At 41.8% G+C, this 13,999-nt stretch overlaps 1 protein-coding gene across 1 annotated transcript; it reads left to right on the top strand.

Annotated features, from left to right (window-relative positions):
• Positions 1 to 7,522: 7,522 nt before the first annotated feature.
• Positions 7,523 to 12,159, top strand: LOC117403021 (cytochrome c oxidase subunit 7A-related protein, mitochondrial-like). Its single transcript, XM_034004844.3, has 3 exons — positions 7,523 to 7,697; positions 10,137 to 10,271; positions 11,141 to 12,159. Exons 1-3 carry the CDS (start codon positions 7,626 to 7,628, stop codon positions 11,279 to 11,281), a joined length of 348 nt encoding a protein of 115 aa, XP_033860735.2. The 5' UTR covers positions 7,523 to 7,625; the 3' UTR covers positions 11,282 to 12,159.
• The last annotated feature ends 1,840 nt before the right edge of the window (positions 12,160 to 13,999 follow it).

The raw sequence follows: 13,999 nt of genomic DNA, 5'->3' as shown, positions 1-13,999 counted from the left end.
CTGCTATGGGGTGAATCTTTCTTTAAGCACTGCTATGGGGTGACTCTTTCTTTAAGCACTGCTATGGGGTGACTCTTTCTTTAAGCACTGCTATGGGTGAATCTTTCTTTAAGCACTGCTACGGGTGAATCTTTCTTTAAGCACTGCTACGGGTGAATCTTTCTTTAAGCACTGCTATGGGGTGAATCTTTCTTTAATCACTGCTATGGGTGAATCTTTCTTTAAGCACTGCTATGGGTGAATCTTTCTTTAAGCACTGCTATGGGGTGAATCTTTCTTTAAGCACTGCTATGGGCGAATCTTTCTTTAAGCACTGCTACGGGTGAATCTTTCTTTAAGCACTGCTACGGGTGAATCTTTCTTTAAGCACTGCTATGGGGTGAATCTTTCTTTAAGCACTGCTACGGGTGAATCTTTCTTTAAGCACTGCTACGGGTGAATCTTTCTTTAAGCACTGCTATGGGGTGAATCTTTCTTTAAGCACTGCTATGGGGTGAATCTTTCTTTAAGCACTGCTATGGGGTGAATCTTTCTTTCAGCACTGCTACGGGTGAATCTTTCTTTCAGCACTGCTACGTGTGAATCTTTCTTTAAGCACTGCTACGGGTGAATCTTTCTTTAAGCACTGCTACGGGGTGAATCTTTCTTTAAGCACTGCTATGGGGTGAATCTTTCTTTAAGCACTGCTATGGGTGAATCTTTCTTTAAGCACTGCTACGGGTGAATCTTTCTTTAAGCACTGCTATGGGGTGAATCTTTCTTTAAGCACTGCTATGGGGTGAATCTTTCTTTAAGCACTGCTATGGGGTGAATCTTTCTTTAAGCACTGCTATGGGTGAATCTTTCTTTAAGCACTGCTACGGGTGAATCTTTCTTTAAGCACTGCTATGGGGTGAATCTTTCTTTAAGCACTGCTATGGGGTGAATCTTTCTTTAAGCACTGCTATGGGGTGAATCTTTCTTTAAGCACTGCTACGGGGTGAATCTTTCTTTAATCACTGCTATGGGTGAATCTTTCTTTAAGCACTGCTATGGGGTGAATCTTTCTTTAAGCACTGCTACAGGTGAATCTTTCTTTAAGCACTGCTACGGGTGAATCTTTCTTTAAGCACTGCTACGGGTGAATCTTTCTTTAAGCACTGCTATGGGGTGAATCTTTCTTTAAGCACTGCTACGGGGTGAATCTTTCTTTCAGCACTGCTACGGGTGAATCTTTCTTTAAGCACTGCTATGGGTGAATCTTTCTTTAAGCACTGCTACGGGTGAATCTTTCTTTAAGCACTGCTATGGGGTGACTCTTTCTTTAAGCACTGCTACGGGTGAATCTTTCTTTAAGCACTGCTATGGGTGAATCTTTCTTTAAGCACTGCTATGGGGTGAATCTTTCTTTAAGCACTGCTATGGGGTGAATCTTTCTTTCAGCACTGCTACGGGTGAATCTTTCTTTAAGCACTGCTACGGGTGAATCTTTCTTTAAGCACTGCTATGGGGTGAATCTTTCTTTAAGCACTGCTACGGGTGAATCTTTCTTTAAGCACTGCTACGGGTGAATCTTTCTTTAAGCACTGCTATGGGGTGAATCTTTCTTTAAGCACTGCTATGGGGTGACTCTTTCTTTAAGCACTGCTACGGGTGAATCTTTCTTTCAGCACTGCTACGGGTGAATCTTTCTTTAAGCACTGCTACGGGTGAATCTTTCTTTAAGCACTGCTATGGGGTGAATCTTTCTTTAAGCACTGCTACGGGTGAATCTTTCTTTAAGCACTGCTATGGGGTGAATCTTTCTTTCAGCACTGCTACGGGTGAATCTTTCTTTAAGCACTGCTACGGGTGAATCTTTCTTTAAGCACTGCTACGGGTGAATCTTTCTTTAAGCACTGCTATGGGTGAATCTTTCTTTAAGCACTGCTACGGGTGAATCTTTCTTTAAGCACTGCTACGGGTGAATCTTTCTTTAAGCACTGCTATGGGGTGAATCTTTCTTTAAGCACTGCTATGGGGTGAATCTTTCTTTAAGCACTGCTACGGGTGAATCTTTCTTTAAGCACTGCTACGGGTGAATCTTTCTTTAAGCACTGCTATGGGGTGAATCTTTCTTTAAGCACTGCTATGGGTGAATCTTTCTTTAAGCACTGCTACGGGTGAATCTTTCTTTAAGCACTGCTATGGGGTGAATCTTTCTTTAAGCACTGCTATGGGGTGAATCTTTCTTTAAGCACTGCTATGGGGTGAATCTTTCTTTAAGCACTGCTACGGGGTGAATCTTTCTTTAATCACTGCTATGGGTGAATCTTTCTTTAAGCACTGCTATGGGGTGAATCTTTCTTTAAGCACTGCTACAGGTGAATCTTTCTTTAAGCACTGCTACGGGTGAATCTTTCTTTAAGCACTGCTACGGGTGAATCTTTCTTTAAGCACTGCTATGGGGTGAATCTTTCTTTAAGCACTGCTACGGGGTGAATCTTTCTTTCAGCACTGCTACGGGTGAATCTTTCTTTAAGCACTGCTATGGGTGAATCTTTCTTTAAGCACTGCTACGGGTGAATCTTTCTTTAAGCACTGCTATGGGGTGACTCTTTCTTTAAGCACTGCTACGGGTGAATCTTTCTTTAAGCACTGCTATGGGTGAATCTTTCTTTAAGCACTGCTATGGGGTGAATCTTTCTTTAAGCACTGCTACGGGTGAATCTTTCTTTAAGCACTGCTACGGGTGAATCTTTCTTTAAGCACTGCTATGGGGTGAATCTTTCTTTAAGCACTGCTATGGGGTGAATCTTTCTTTAAGCACTGCTATGGGGTGAATCTTTCTTTAAGCACTGCTACGGGTGAATCTTTCTTTAAGCACTGCTACGGGTGAATCTTTCTTTAAGCACTGCTATGGGGTGAATCTTTCTTTAAGCACTGCTATGGGGTGAATCTTTCTTTAAGCACTGCTACGGGTGAATCTTTCTTTAAGCACTGCTATGGGGTGACTCTTTCTTTAAGCACTGCTACGGGTGAATCTTTCTTTAAGCACTGCTACGGGTGAATCTTTCTTTAAGCACTGCTATGGGGTGAATCTTTCTTTAAGCACTGCTATGGGGTGACTCTTTCTTTAAGCACTGCTACGGGTGAATCTTTCTTTCAGCACTGCTACGGGTGAATCTTTCTTTAAGCACTGCTACGGGTGAATCTTTCTTTAAGCACTGCTATGGGGTGAATCTTTCTTTAAGCACTGCTACGGGTGAATCTTTCTTTAAGCACTGCTATGGGGTGAATCTTTCTTTCAGCACTGCTACGGGTGAATCTTTCTTTAAGCACTGCTACGGGTGAATCTTTCTTTAAGCACTGCTACGGGTGAATCTTTCTTTAAGCACTGCTATGGGTGAATCTTTCTTTAAGCACTGCTACGGGTGAATCTTTCTTTAAGCACTGCTACGGGTGAATCTTTCTTTAAGCACTGCTATGGGGTGAATCTTTCTTTAAGCACTGCTATGGGGTGAATCTTTCTTTAAGCACTGCTATGGGGTGAATCTTTCTTTAAGCACTGCTACGGGTGAATCTTTCTTTAAGCACTGCTACGGGTGAATCTTTCTTTAAGCACTGCTATGGGGTGAATCTTTCTTTAAGCACTGCTACGTGTGAATCTTTCTTTAAGCACTGCTATGGGGTGAATCTTTCTTTAAGCACTGCTATGGGGTGAATCTTTCTTTAAGCACTGCTATGGGGTGAATCTTTCTTTAAGCACTGCTATGGGGTGACTCTTTCTTTAAGCACTGCTACGGGTGAATCTTTCTTTAAGCACTGCTATGGGTGAATCTTTCTTTCAGCACTGCTACGGATTAATCTTTCTTTAAGCACTGCTATGGGTGAATCTTTCTTTAAGCACTGCTACGGGTGAATCTTTCTTTAAGCACTGCTATGGGGTGAATCTTTCTTTAAGCACTGCTACGGGTGAATCTTTCTTTCAGCACTGCTACGGGTGAATCTTTCTTTAAGCACTGCTATGGGGTGAATCTTTCTTTAAGCACTGCTACGGGTGAATCTTTCTTTAAGCACTGCTACGGGTGAATCTTTCTTTCAGCACTGCTACGGGTGAATCTTTCTTTAAGCACTGCTACGGGTGAATCTTTCTTTAAGCACTGCTACGGGTGAATCTTTCTTTAAGCACTGCTATGGGGTGAATCTTTCTTTAAGCACTGCTACGGGTGAATCTTTCTTTAAGCACTGCTACGGGTGAATCTTTCTTTAAGCACTGCTATGGGTGAATCTTTCTTTAAGCACTGCTACGGGTGAATCTTTCTTTAAGCACTGCTATGGGGTGAATCTTTCTTTAAGCACTGCTACGGGTGAATCTTTCTTTCAGCACTGCTACGGGTGAATCTTTCTTTAAGCACTGCTACGGGTGAATCTTTCTTTAAGCACTGCTATGGGGTGACTCTTTCTTTAATCACTGCTACGGGGTGAATCTTTCTTTAAGCACTGCTATGGGGTGAATCTTTCTTTAAGCACTGCTACGGGGTGAATCTTTCTTTAAGCACTGCTATGGGGTGAATCTTTCTTTAAGCACTGCTACGGGTGAATCTTTCTTTAAGCACTGCTACGGGTGAATCTTTCTTTCAGCACTGCTACGGGGTGAATCTTTCTTTAAGCACTGCTATGGGTGAATCTTTCTTTAATCACTGCTATGGGTGAATCTTTCTTTAAGCACTGCTATGGGTGAATCTTTCTTTAATCACTGCTATGGGTGAATCTTTCTTTAAGCACTGCTATGGGTGAATCTTTCTTTAATCACTGCTATGGGTGAATCTTTCTTTAAGCACTGCTATGGGTGAATCTTTCTTTAAGCACTGCTATGGGTGAATCTTTCTTTAAGCACTGCTACGGGTGAAGCTTTCTTTAAGCACTGCTACGGGTGAATCTTTCTTTAAGCACTGCTACGGGTGAATCTTTCTTTAAGCACTGCTATGGGTGAATCTTTCTTTCAGCACTGCTACGGGGTGAATCTTTCTTTAAGCACTGCTACGGGGTGAATCTTTCTTTAAGCACTGCTACGGGTGAATCTTTCTTTAAGCACTGCTACGGGTGAATCTTTCTTTCAGCACTGCTACGGGTGAATCTTTCTTTAAGCACTGCTATGGGTGAATCTTTCTTTAATCACTGCTATGGGTGAATCTTTCTTTAAGCACTGCTATGGGTGAATCTTTCTTTAATCACTGCTATGGGTGAATCTTTCTTTAAGCACTGCTATGGGTGAATCTTTCTTTAAGCACTGCTATGGGTGAATCTTTCTTTAAGCACTGCTATGGGTGAAGCTTTCTTTAAGCACTGCTACGGGTGAATCTTTCTTTAAGCACTGCTACGGGTGAATCTTTCTTTAAGCACTGCTATGGGTGAATCTTTCTTTCAGCACTGCTACGGGGTGAATCTTTCTTTAAGCACTGCTACGGGGTGAATCTTTCTTTAAGCACTGCTACGGGTGAATCTTTCTTTAAGCACTGCTATGGGTGAATCTTTCTTTAAGCACTGCTATGGGGTGAATCTTTCTTTAAGCACTGCTATGGGGTGAATCTTTCTTTAAGCACTGCCTGATGCGTGCGGTTAACTGAAGTGAGAATGGGGCCATGCAGTCAGGTGGGAGCTAGACTGCAGTCCAATCTGTACACAAAAGGAGCTTCAGACCCTCACTGATTTCACTTACAACAGTCACTGTCATTTCTACAGCATGACATTATTCCATTTCATTTCACAACCTGTGGGAAACTCAAGCTGGTTTAAGACTTTAAAGCCTCTCTTCTATTGAATTCATTTGTTCTTAAAAAATGATCAATTACTATCGATGTCCTTAACAGTTCAACACATCCAACAGCACATAAATCCTGCATTCACCATCCACACACTGTGTGTCCTTACTGATCCTGCATGGCCAGAGGCTGACAAAAGAAACAGAATGAGATACTGCCAACATGTAGCTCCTTGCATTATTAACACAACAGTGGTGTAGAAGTGATGCAGTAAACCTCACATTAAACAGAAAAGGGGCACACATACTAAACCCTGTAAATCCCATAAAGAGCTGGGGGCTGGGAATCTGTGACTTCACTATAGGATTCACCTCTCAATCTTCTGCTTGATTCCAGGCCAGGACAGAATGCTGTAATATTATTACAATAGAAGAAGTATTCAGCCAACAGCATGTTCATGGCATCAGAAATTAACAACGAAAAGCAGCCTTGAACCATGTATGGTTTGAACATTACAATGGCACTTTCCAAAGATTCCAAGCTGTAGAGGAGTATTTAGTCAGTGTGTTATAAAAGCTGCACGAAGCATGTGCACACATCATGCACGTGCGTCTGTAGCGCTGGCAACTAGTAATAAAGCTGTCAATAAGCGGCGTGCAGTTGCTAATATCAGAATTCCATTAACATTACAGTGTATGGGCCAGGACTGGTTCCTGGGAAACAAAATGTTGTTAATAAGCGAAAGTTGTCATTATCAAGGTTGCTAATAACCGGCATCTATTGTGTGTATATATATATATATATATATATATATATGTATCTCAGGCTGCTTAATCACTTCATTGAAGTGTGTGTGTGTGTGTTCAATGCAATGCATGTCGCTGCTCATTACTCCCTGTGTGGTGCTTTCCTCCTCAGTAATCAGAGACGTCCCTTCAGCATCAGCAGCATTGTGTTAGCGCTCAGCTGTGTTAGGGTCATGGGTTCACGACCTGGCTTCTTCTCAGCTGCAGTTCACATGTAATGCGCCCTCCACAGACAGAATCCCCGATATTGCCTCCCCCCAGAGACACTGTGCTGCATTTCTACGATTGTCTCCAATTTTCTTCCACAAGTCCCAAGACGTTTGCGATTTACCCCAATATCCCTACATGTGTAGCATGGTACCAGCAGAGACGTGCATGCGAATATTGAGGTAAAGTCGACATTACACTTATTTTTACACAATCATCCCGAGACCGCCAGAGATCAAAGCAATATGCACGGCACAGGCTAAGCTGACACGATGCTAGTTAAAAAGCGTTGCAATATAAAGATGTATTTCACAGTGCTGTAACAGTCAAGTGACTGTCTTTTAATTAATCACACGTGGTTTTCCATTCTCGCTGCCATGGTTACCAGCACACTGTGCACTCTCTGAATGGCATTGTGTTGTATTAATAGATGGAGGTCTGTAACGGACCCAGGTGATTACGCACTCACTAAGCAAAGAAACAACTCCTCCTAACGCCTGACCGAACTTGAACTGACCTACGACTACTGAACTGGTAGAGTACACGCACAGCGCGCATGCATTCACACCATGTGCAATTCTAGGGCGGCTTTTTACTTTGCCTGTAAATACAATCCAATTCAACAAGAAACAACGGGTATATTAATGCAATAAATAGATATTTATTGAACGTATACTATTAAAAAAAAAAACAGATCACGCACAGATGTGTTACAATGTTACCTGCGAGTCCTGGTATTTCTTACAGGCGCTGCATAGACAGCCTAATCGCGTCACTGCTCGGCGACTGTCCTGTGGTCCGTCTCTCTGTGTGTACCGGTTGGTAGAGGGTGCCTGGACTGGAGGAGGGTGAACTCTGTGCTTTTTAAAATCTCAAATCAAAATATACAATGTACTACAAATTCAGCGGGTTCTCCCAGAGACTCATCGGATCTGAGCCGGCCCCCGCCTACTGCCCTCAGGTAACGACTTAAATCAGGGGGATTTATATGAGGTTTTAAACATCCTGACTGATGAAGACTGCATGAGCATGACCTTCAGTTACTGTACCGTGTCGGCTCTGTCTGCGTTGAGAAAGACGGGCAGTCCGACTCCTCTCGACACTTACCGGTCTAAGTGATGTGCATAATGTCTTCACGGCTCCTGGTTACAGTTTAATATACATGGTGTGGGGTTGAATGTCATTTTAAAAGCGGGGTAAGGTTTAAACTGGACTTAATTTGACTCGTACCGGTGCATCGCCAAGTCCAGGGATGTCAATAAGATCCCTATTGCATAGCATTTTCACCCATAGGTTTCACTACTAGCTTGATTAGTACTAGTGCGTATAGGTAACAAGCTCAGGTGTGTCTTAATTAAACTCCTGGTAAAACCAGGGATGTTTCAACCGGTTTTTCCTTCCCTGTAGTCCATGTCTTTTATTAATTATATAATGTGGGATCCATTTAGAAAATAAAAAAGACATTATCTCCTAGCCTGCATACAACTGTCAGATTAAGTCAACACAGCAAGGAGACCGTGTCACACTGATACAATCTGATTATTCTCCTTGTAGGTCCCTCTCCCTAGAACAGTCTGTGTTCTTTATACACCACTGGCTCCCAGTCCCGGTCCTGGGGACCCCCTGTGTCTGCTGGTTTTCATTCCAACTGAGCTCTCAATTACTTAACTAGACCCTTCATTGAACTGATTTGATTAATTATACCTTTTTTTAATTATGCTCAGCTCTTAAACAGTAGCAGGTTTCAAGTTAGTTGTAACATTTTATACTTTAAACTTGTTAAGCATTTCTGGAACTCCCTTCCAAGGTCTATCAGGGACTTGACAGACTGTGTGTTTAAATCGCACCTCAAGACTCATTTTCATACATTGGCTTACTGCACTGTATAGTTTTTATTGTATTGTTTTATGTATTTTTATTTATTTTATGTATTTCTTTTAATGAATGATGCTATACAAAATAAATATATTGTTGTTGTTATTAAATTATCAGTTCAATTAAGCATCTAGTTAAGTAACTGAGACACATGGGGTCCCCAGGACCAGGGTTGGGATGCCCTGAAGTAGATGTTAATGTATTTGCCATTTGTTTTAATTATCGTTTGAGTATTTCATTGAAATGTCATGCAATGTTTTCTAATGGGAAGTACAATTTCAGATCTGATGTGAGTGGGATGTTTCCCATATTGGAAAACTCAGTTGGGATACTGTGCTTCATGATGTATCACACTTAGGTTGATTCCACCAAATTAATTGATTAGATAACTCCTAATTACATTGTTACATGCATTGCATGGATGGAACTGCGACTCCTATAGCATAGCAGTTTTACCCATTCTAAGCTTGTATAGGTAACCGGCTTAGGTGTGTCTTATTAAACTTATAGGAAAACCAGGAATGGATCAAACTGCTATGCAGTGGGAGTCTTATTTCCATCCCTGCACTGTGCCAGCTGCAGTACCTCTGCTTTTCTGCAAAAGTTACAAAGAGTACACTGTTTACCTTTATCTTTAACAGGGCATGACAGGCAGATGTCAGTTTTGAGTACAGAACAAAGCTCTGTATAGCAAGGTCACCTTGCCTGCTAGCTGCAGTGAGACTGTACGAGGCTGGTTGTGGTGGGAGGAAGAGGACAGGGGGATGCATGCCTTGTAGTTTCTAACCTCAGTCTTCGACGTAAACATTGTTCTCTACATGTCAAGGGCAAATGTATTTTAAGGAACCTTTGCATAGTAGAGAACTGTCATGACAGGAGTTTTAAAGTGGTTCAAAAGGCGAATACATTATTCCAAGTGTAAACTAAACGCTCTGATCTACATTCAGGTAAGGCTAAAGGCACAGTTAGTTTAGGAGTCAGTGTAGAGACATTATTACTAGGGGTGTGCAAAAACTCCTGCTATGAATTGTCTATGAAGTATTTATCGGCAGGTATTCAATAAATTAATTCCTTAATGTGTTGATTTACAATTGAGAACCAGTCAATGGCAATTAACTTCAATACTGAGTGTTTTAAAAGCCGATTGGAAGAATATTTTCCTGTCATTCAGGGCGCTGACATTTTTACTGACGTGCTGTTTTGAAATCCACACATAATGAATGGATTTATGGAATACCTGCTGATTTAAATACTTCTTAAAGGGAATTCCAAGTACCAGTTTCTGCACACCCCAAATTATCACCTTCTTATCTCTCGGTGTGTTCTACTAGGTAAATGTTGAGGCACGCTTGTGGTTTTATGTGATGGTGGTAGTTTTAATTAACAGAACTTCAGCTGCACCTGTCCAGACAATGAAGAATGAATGGGCTTGAGTTGGCAGCACTGCTTACATTAAAGGGGTGTCAGTTAGCCATAGTGTAAAGGCACACATTCTTATGAGGATCTGATTTTTGTCTCTCTGCAGGGGCTGAGACCGGGTGTGCCTTCGCAGCCCCAGCCCCTGATCTTCGCCACCCCGACCAAAGTGGCGTCCCATTCAGGAGAGGCGGTGCAGTACCTGGGGGCCAACAGAGTCCCCGACCTGCAGAGGCTCTTTCAGGTACGGGTGGGGGGTGGGGGGTGGGTGGGGGGTGGGGGGGGGGGGGGGGTGGGGGGAATCATACAGCCTTCATGGTCTATGAGTCGTGTATCTGTGGAGACTTCATGGTCTATGAGTCGTGTATCTGTGGAGACTTCATGGTCTATGAGTCGTGTATCTGTGGAGACTTCATGGTCCATGAGTCATGTATCTGTGGAGACTTCATGGTCTATGAGTCGTGTATCTGTGGAGACTTGACTTCATGGTCTATGAGCTGTGTATCTGTGGAGACTTGACTTCATGGTCCATGAGTCGTGTATCTGTGGTGACTTGACTTCATGGTCCATGAGTCGTGTATCTGTGGAGACTTCATGGTCTATGATCCATATATGTGGAGACTTGACTTCATGGTCTACGAGCTGTGTATCTGTGGAGACTTCATGGTCTATGAGTTGTGTATCTGTGGAGACTTCATGGTCTATGATCCATGTCTGTGGAGAGTTGACTTCATGGTCAATGAGCTGTGTATCTGTGGAGACTTGACTTCATGGTCTATGAGTCATTTATCTGTGGAGACTTCATGGTCTATGAGCTGTGTATCTGTGGAGATGTGTGCATTGCTCAGGTTATTGCTTGACCTGATAAAAAGACATCTCTGTAATATCCCCCCAGTTTTGTTTCTGTACATGTGGCACTTTTGTGTGGTTATCTATTGTAATACACAGAAGTTTAATCATTATTGGACTTGTCTGTAGTCTTGATATTGAAGACTTAATTACTGCAATATAGTTTATTTTTTAATGAAGTGCCCCTTAAAGTGTATACAGAATCAGTTCCTTTTCAGCAGTGGTAAACTGGTCCCTGGTTTCTGTCTCTCGCTCTCTCCTCAGAGGTCTGATGGAGTCCCTGTCCACCTGAAGCGGGGTGTTCCTGACAAGCTGCTGTACAGGACCACCATGGCACTGACGATAGGAGGGACCCTCTACTGCCTGGTAGCGCTTTACATGGCCTCCCAGCCCAGGAAACGCTGATCGGCAGCTTCCGACAGGCGCATCGTGTTAGCATAAATGATCTAAAAAAAACTAAAACAGTCGTCAACTCAACAGCCTCATGTAAAAATTGATCCAGCTATGATGTATACTACTATATAATTTCTAATTTTACTTCCATTTACAAGACTGGTTTCGGGTCTCATCCATTAAGAGTTTTTTTGTTTTAAGGGACTGGCTTAACTTACTGCAGCATCAACTGAGCAGGCATGGAAACATACATTGTTTGTATGCTAATAGACCAGAGGTGTGCAAACCCCCCATCCTTCCAAGGATGCTTAATTAGGCCACGCGAAAAAGCAATGACACATTTTATTAGGATTGCATGATTCAAATCCTTATAATAATTTATTCAAAAATCTAAAACTTCCATGCAGCTCTGCAATGCGTCTTGCAGTAGTCTCTTTGGGTGGTGCTGTGCTGCAGGTTTATGTGAGCACATTTAGCTGGGATGGTTTAAGCAGGGAAGACAGATTCAAGGTAAACCTGCTAATCAAGATCAGATGGAAGTGCTGGGATTTTATTGGGTGGGTTTGTCAGCTTTTGTGACAATGGGACGAAAAAAATATAGCTAGCATTATTATTTGTATAAAACAGACCCGCAACAAGAAGATATCAGAATGGTGTAACTGTCAGAAATACTGTAATTATCACAGTGGTTGAGACACCGCGCTGCTGGTTGCAATGTGTCACTTGTGTTGCCTCACTGTTATATTGTCACCACAACTTGGGATGCATCTGTTGTCCTTGTACTTTTGGGAAATAGAAAGATATTTTATTTGTAAAGGCACATTTGAAAAATACAATTGTCTTGCTCTTTAATTTTAAATGCAGCAATAAAAAGTATTGCATTTATTGTGTATGCTTTGTGTTCATTCTTTTTGTTCATTTCATGGTTTATTGAGTTTTCCCACCACATAATTTTTTTTTTTTTTTTTTCCTGAAAAAGTTTTCGATGGTAATACAGTAATAAAATGAGGTCAAAATGAAATTGTGGGATATCGAGGTCAACACAAAATCTAAACAACTTGTCCTTCCATAGAGAAATGCTTGCAGCTGGAACCTGGTGGATTGCAGAAGGGAATTCCAGTCACTAGAGTTGCTGCATCTTTCTAAAGCACAGCTATATGCTGCAGCACATCTTTCTAAAGCACAGCTATATGCTGCAGCACATCTTTCTAAAGCACAGCTATATGCTGCAGCACATCTTTCTAAAGCACAGCTATATGCTGCAGCACATCTTTCTAAAGCACAGCTATATGCTGCAGCACATCTTTCTAAAGCACAGCTATATGCTGCAGCACGTCTTTCTAAAGCACAGCTATATGCTGCAGCACGTCTTTCTAAAGCACAGCTATATGCTGCAGCAAACCTATTTCTAGCATTCAGGGTTGAAAGTTTTGTGTGGCTGGAGTTTCTTTTTTTAATCTCCAGTACTTGTACGGTTTCAAAGCTAATTATAGGTAAATCTCCCAGGGGTTCTGATTGAGTGTTTCACAGTCTATTAAATCTTCCTCGACCCTTCACGCAGTCATGGAAATGGCATGGGACACTCTTGGTTAGGGTCTTATAAAAAATGTATGCCTTCAAGCCCATAATGCATTGTTTGGAGGATTTCTAACTTGGGAACGCCACAAAGGAGAGTAAGGGAGCCAAGCGCGCTGCTGGACTTGCTTCACAGCGTATTGTAGTGCTGAGGGAGATTTAGAGTGTACTTTCACAATCAGACTGTTGATTCTAGGACATCCTTTCTGCCCTGTTTACTGCACACTCAATAGTCGCACAGTATCTGAAAAGGCTGGGTATAACTGATATGAGCATTGTGAAATTGAAAAAAAGGGGAAACATTTCTTTGTACCTACATTCCTCAAACCTTGTGCATCAACACCTCATCTCAACATGTGCGCACCTTCTAGATCTGAACACATGCAACAAACCAGCGAAATTATTTCAATAAGCAACCAGGGATGCTATAAGAGACTGGCTTTGACCAGCAGATCTTTATTGTGTATGTTTCTGGCAGTGAATGCAAAAAAGCAGAAGAAGAATAATGTGTTTGACCCTTCTGTTCCATTTAGAACAGCAGCTGTGTTTTGAACCAATTGCAGCATTGAAAGAATCCTGTTAGGAGTTCCAAGGAAAGAGGAAATGCAAAAAATAATAATAATAATAAAAGGTTACAATATATAATGAAAGAGGAAACATACAGTACGTACACTGCATACATCATACACATGGTCTTGGTGGTACTCTGCATCTAGCAAATAACAATGATTTTCTCATTTCAAAGATGAGCAACAAACCAGAATAGAATTGGCTACTTCTAGAGACAGGCGTGAAGTTCCCGTGGCAGTAATCAAGGCCTTGCAGTCCTTCTGCAGGGCTTTGCTGAGACACTGAAGACAGGCAGCCTGTCACATACGAGTCTATTAACTGTATGCCTTACCAAATGTAGATGTAGATAATAATGAACAAATAACTTTTAAAACCATGACGTTCTGGCTTTGAACTGTCACTCAGATGATAATGTGTACTTAATGCACCGTGCTTTAGAAACAATGTAGCCTTCAGAAAACAACAACAAGAGTGTGAGAAATGGCTGCGCTTTGAGCTGCTCTTTGTCTGAACACAAAAGCAGGCAGTTGTACTTGAGAACAATTCCCAGTTTGTTGAAAATGAAAATGAATGATTAGTCATAAC

Source organism: Acipenser ruthenus, chromosome 5 (assembly GCF_902713425.1).
Source record: "Acipenser ruthenus chromosome 5, fAciRut3.2 maternal haplotype, whole genome shotgun sequence".
Classification (NCBI taxonomy): domain Eukaryota; kingdom Metazoa; phylum Chordata; class Actinopteri; order Acipenseriformes; family Acipenseridae; genus Acipenser; species Acipenser ruthenus.
The sequence above is the reverse complement of the archived record's forward strand: the minus strand, read 5'-3'. Positions and strand labels throughout refer to the sequence as shown.

Coding starts and splice junctions, on each gene's coding strand:
- LOC117403021 (XM_034004844.3), top strand. CDS start 7,626: ATGTACTACAAATTCAGCGGGTTCTCCCAGAGACTCATCGGATCTGAG. Junction 7,698..10,136: donor CCCCCGCCTACTGCCCTCAG/GTAACGACTTAA, acceptor GTCTCTCTGCAG/GGGCTGAGACCGGGTGTGCC. Junction 10,272..11,140: donor ACCTGCAGAGGCTCTTTCAG/GTACGGGTGGGG, acceptor CTCTCTCCTCAG/AGGTCTGATGGAGTCCCTGT.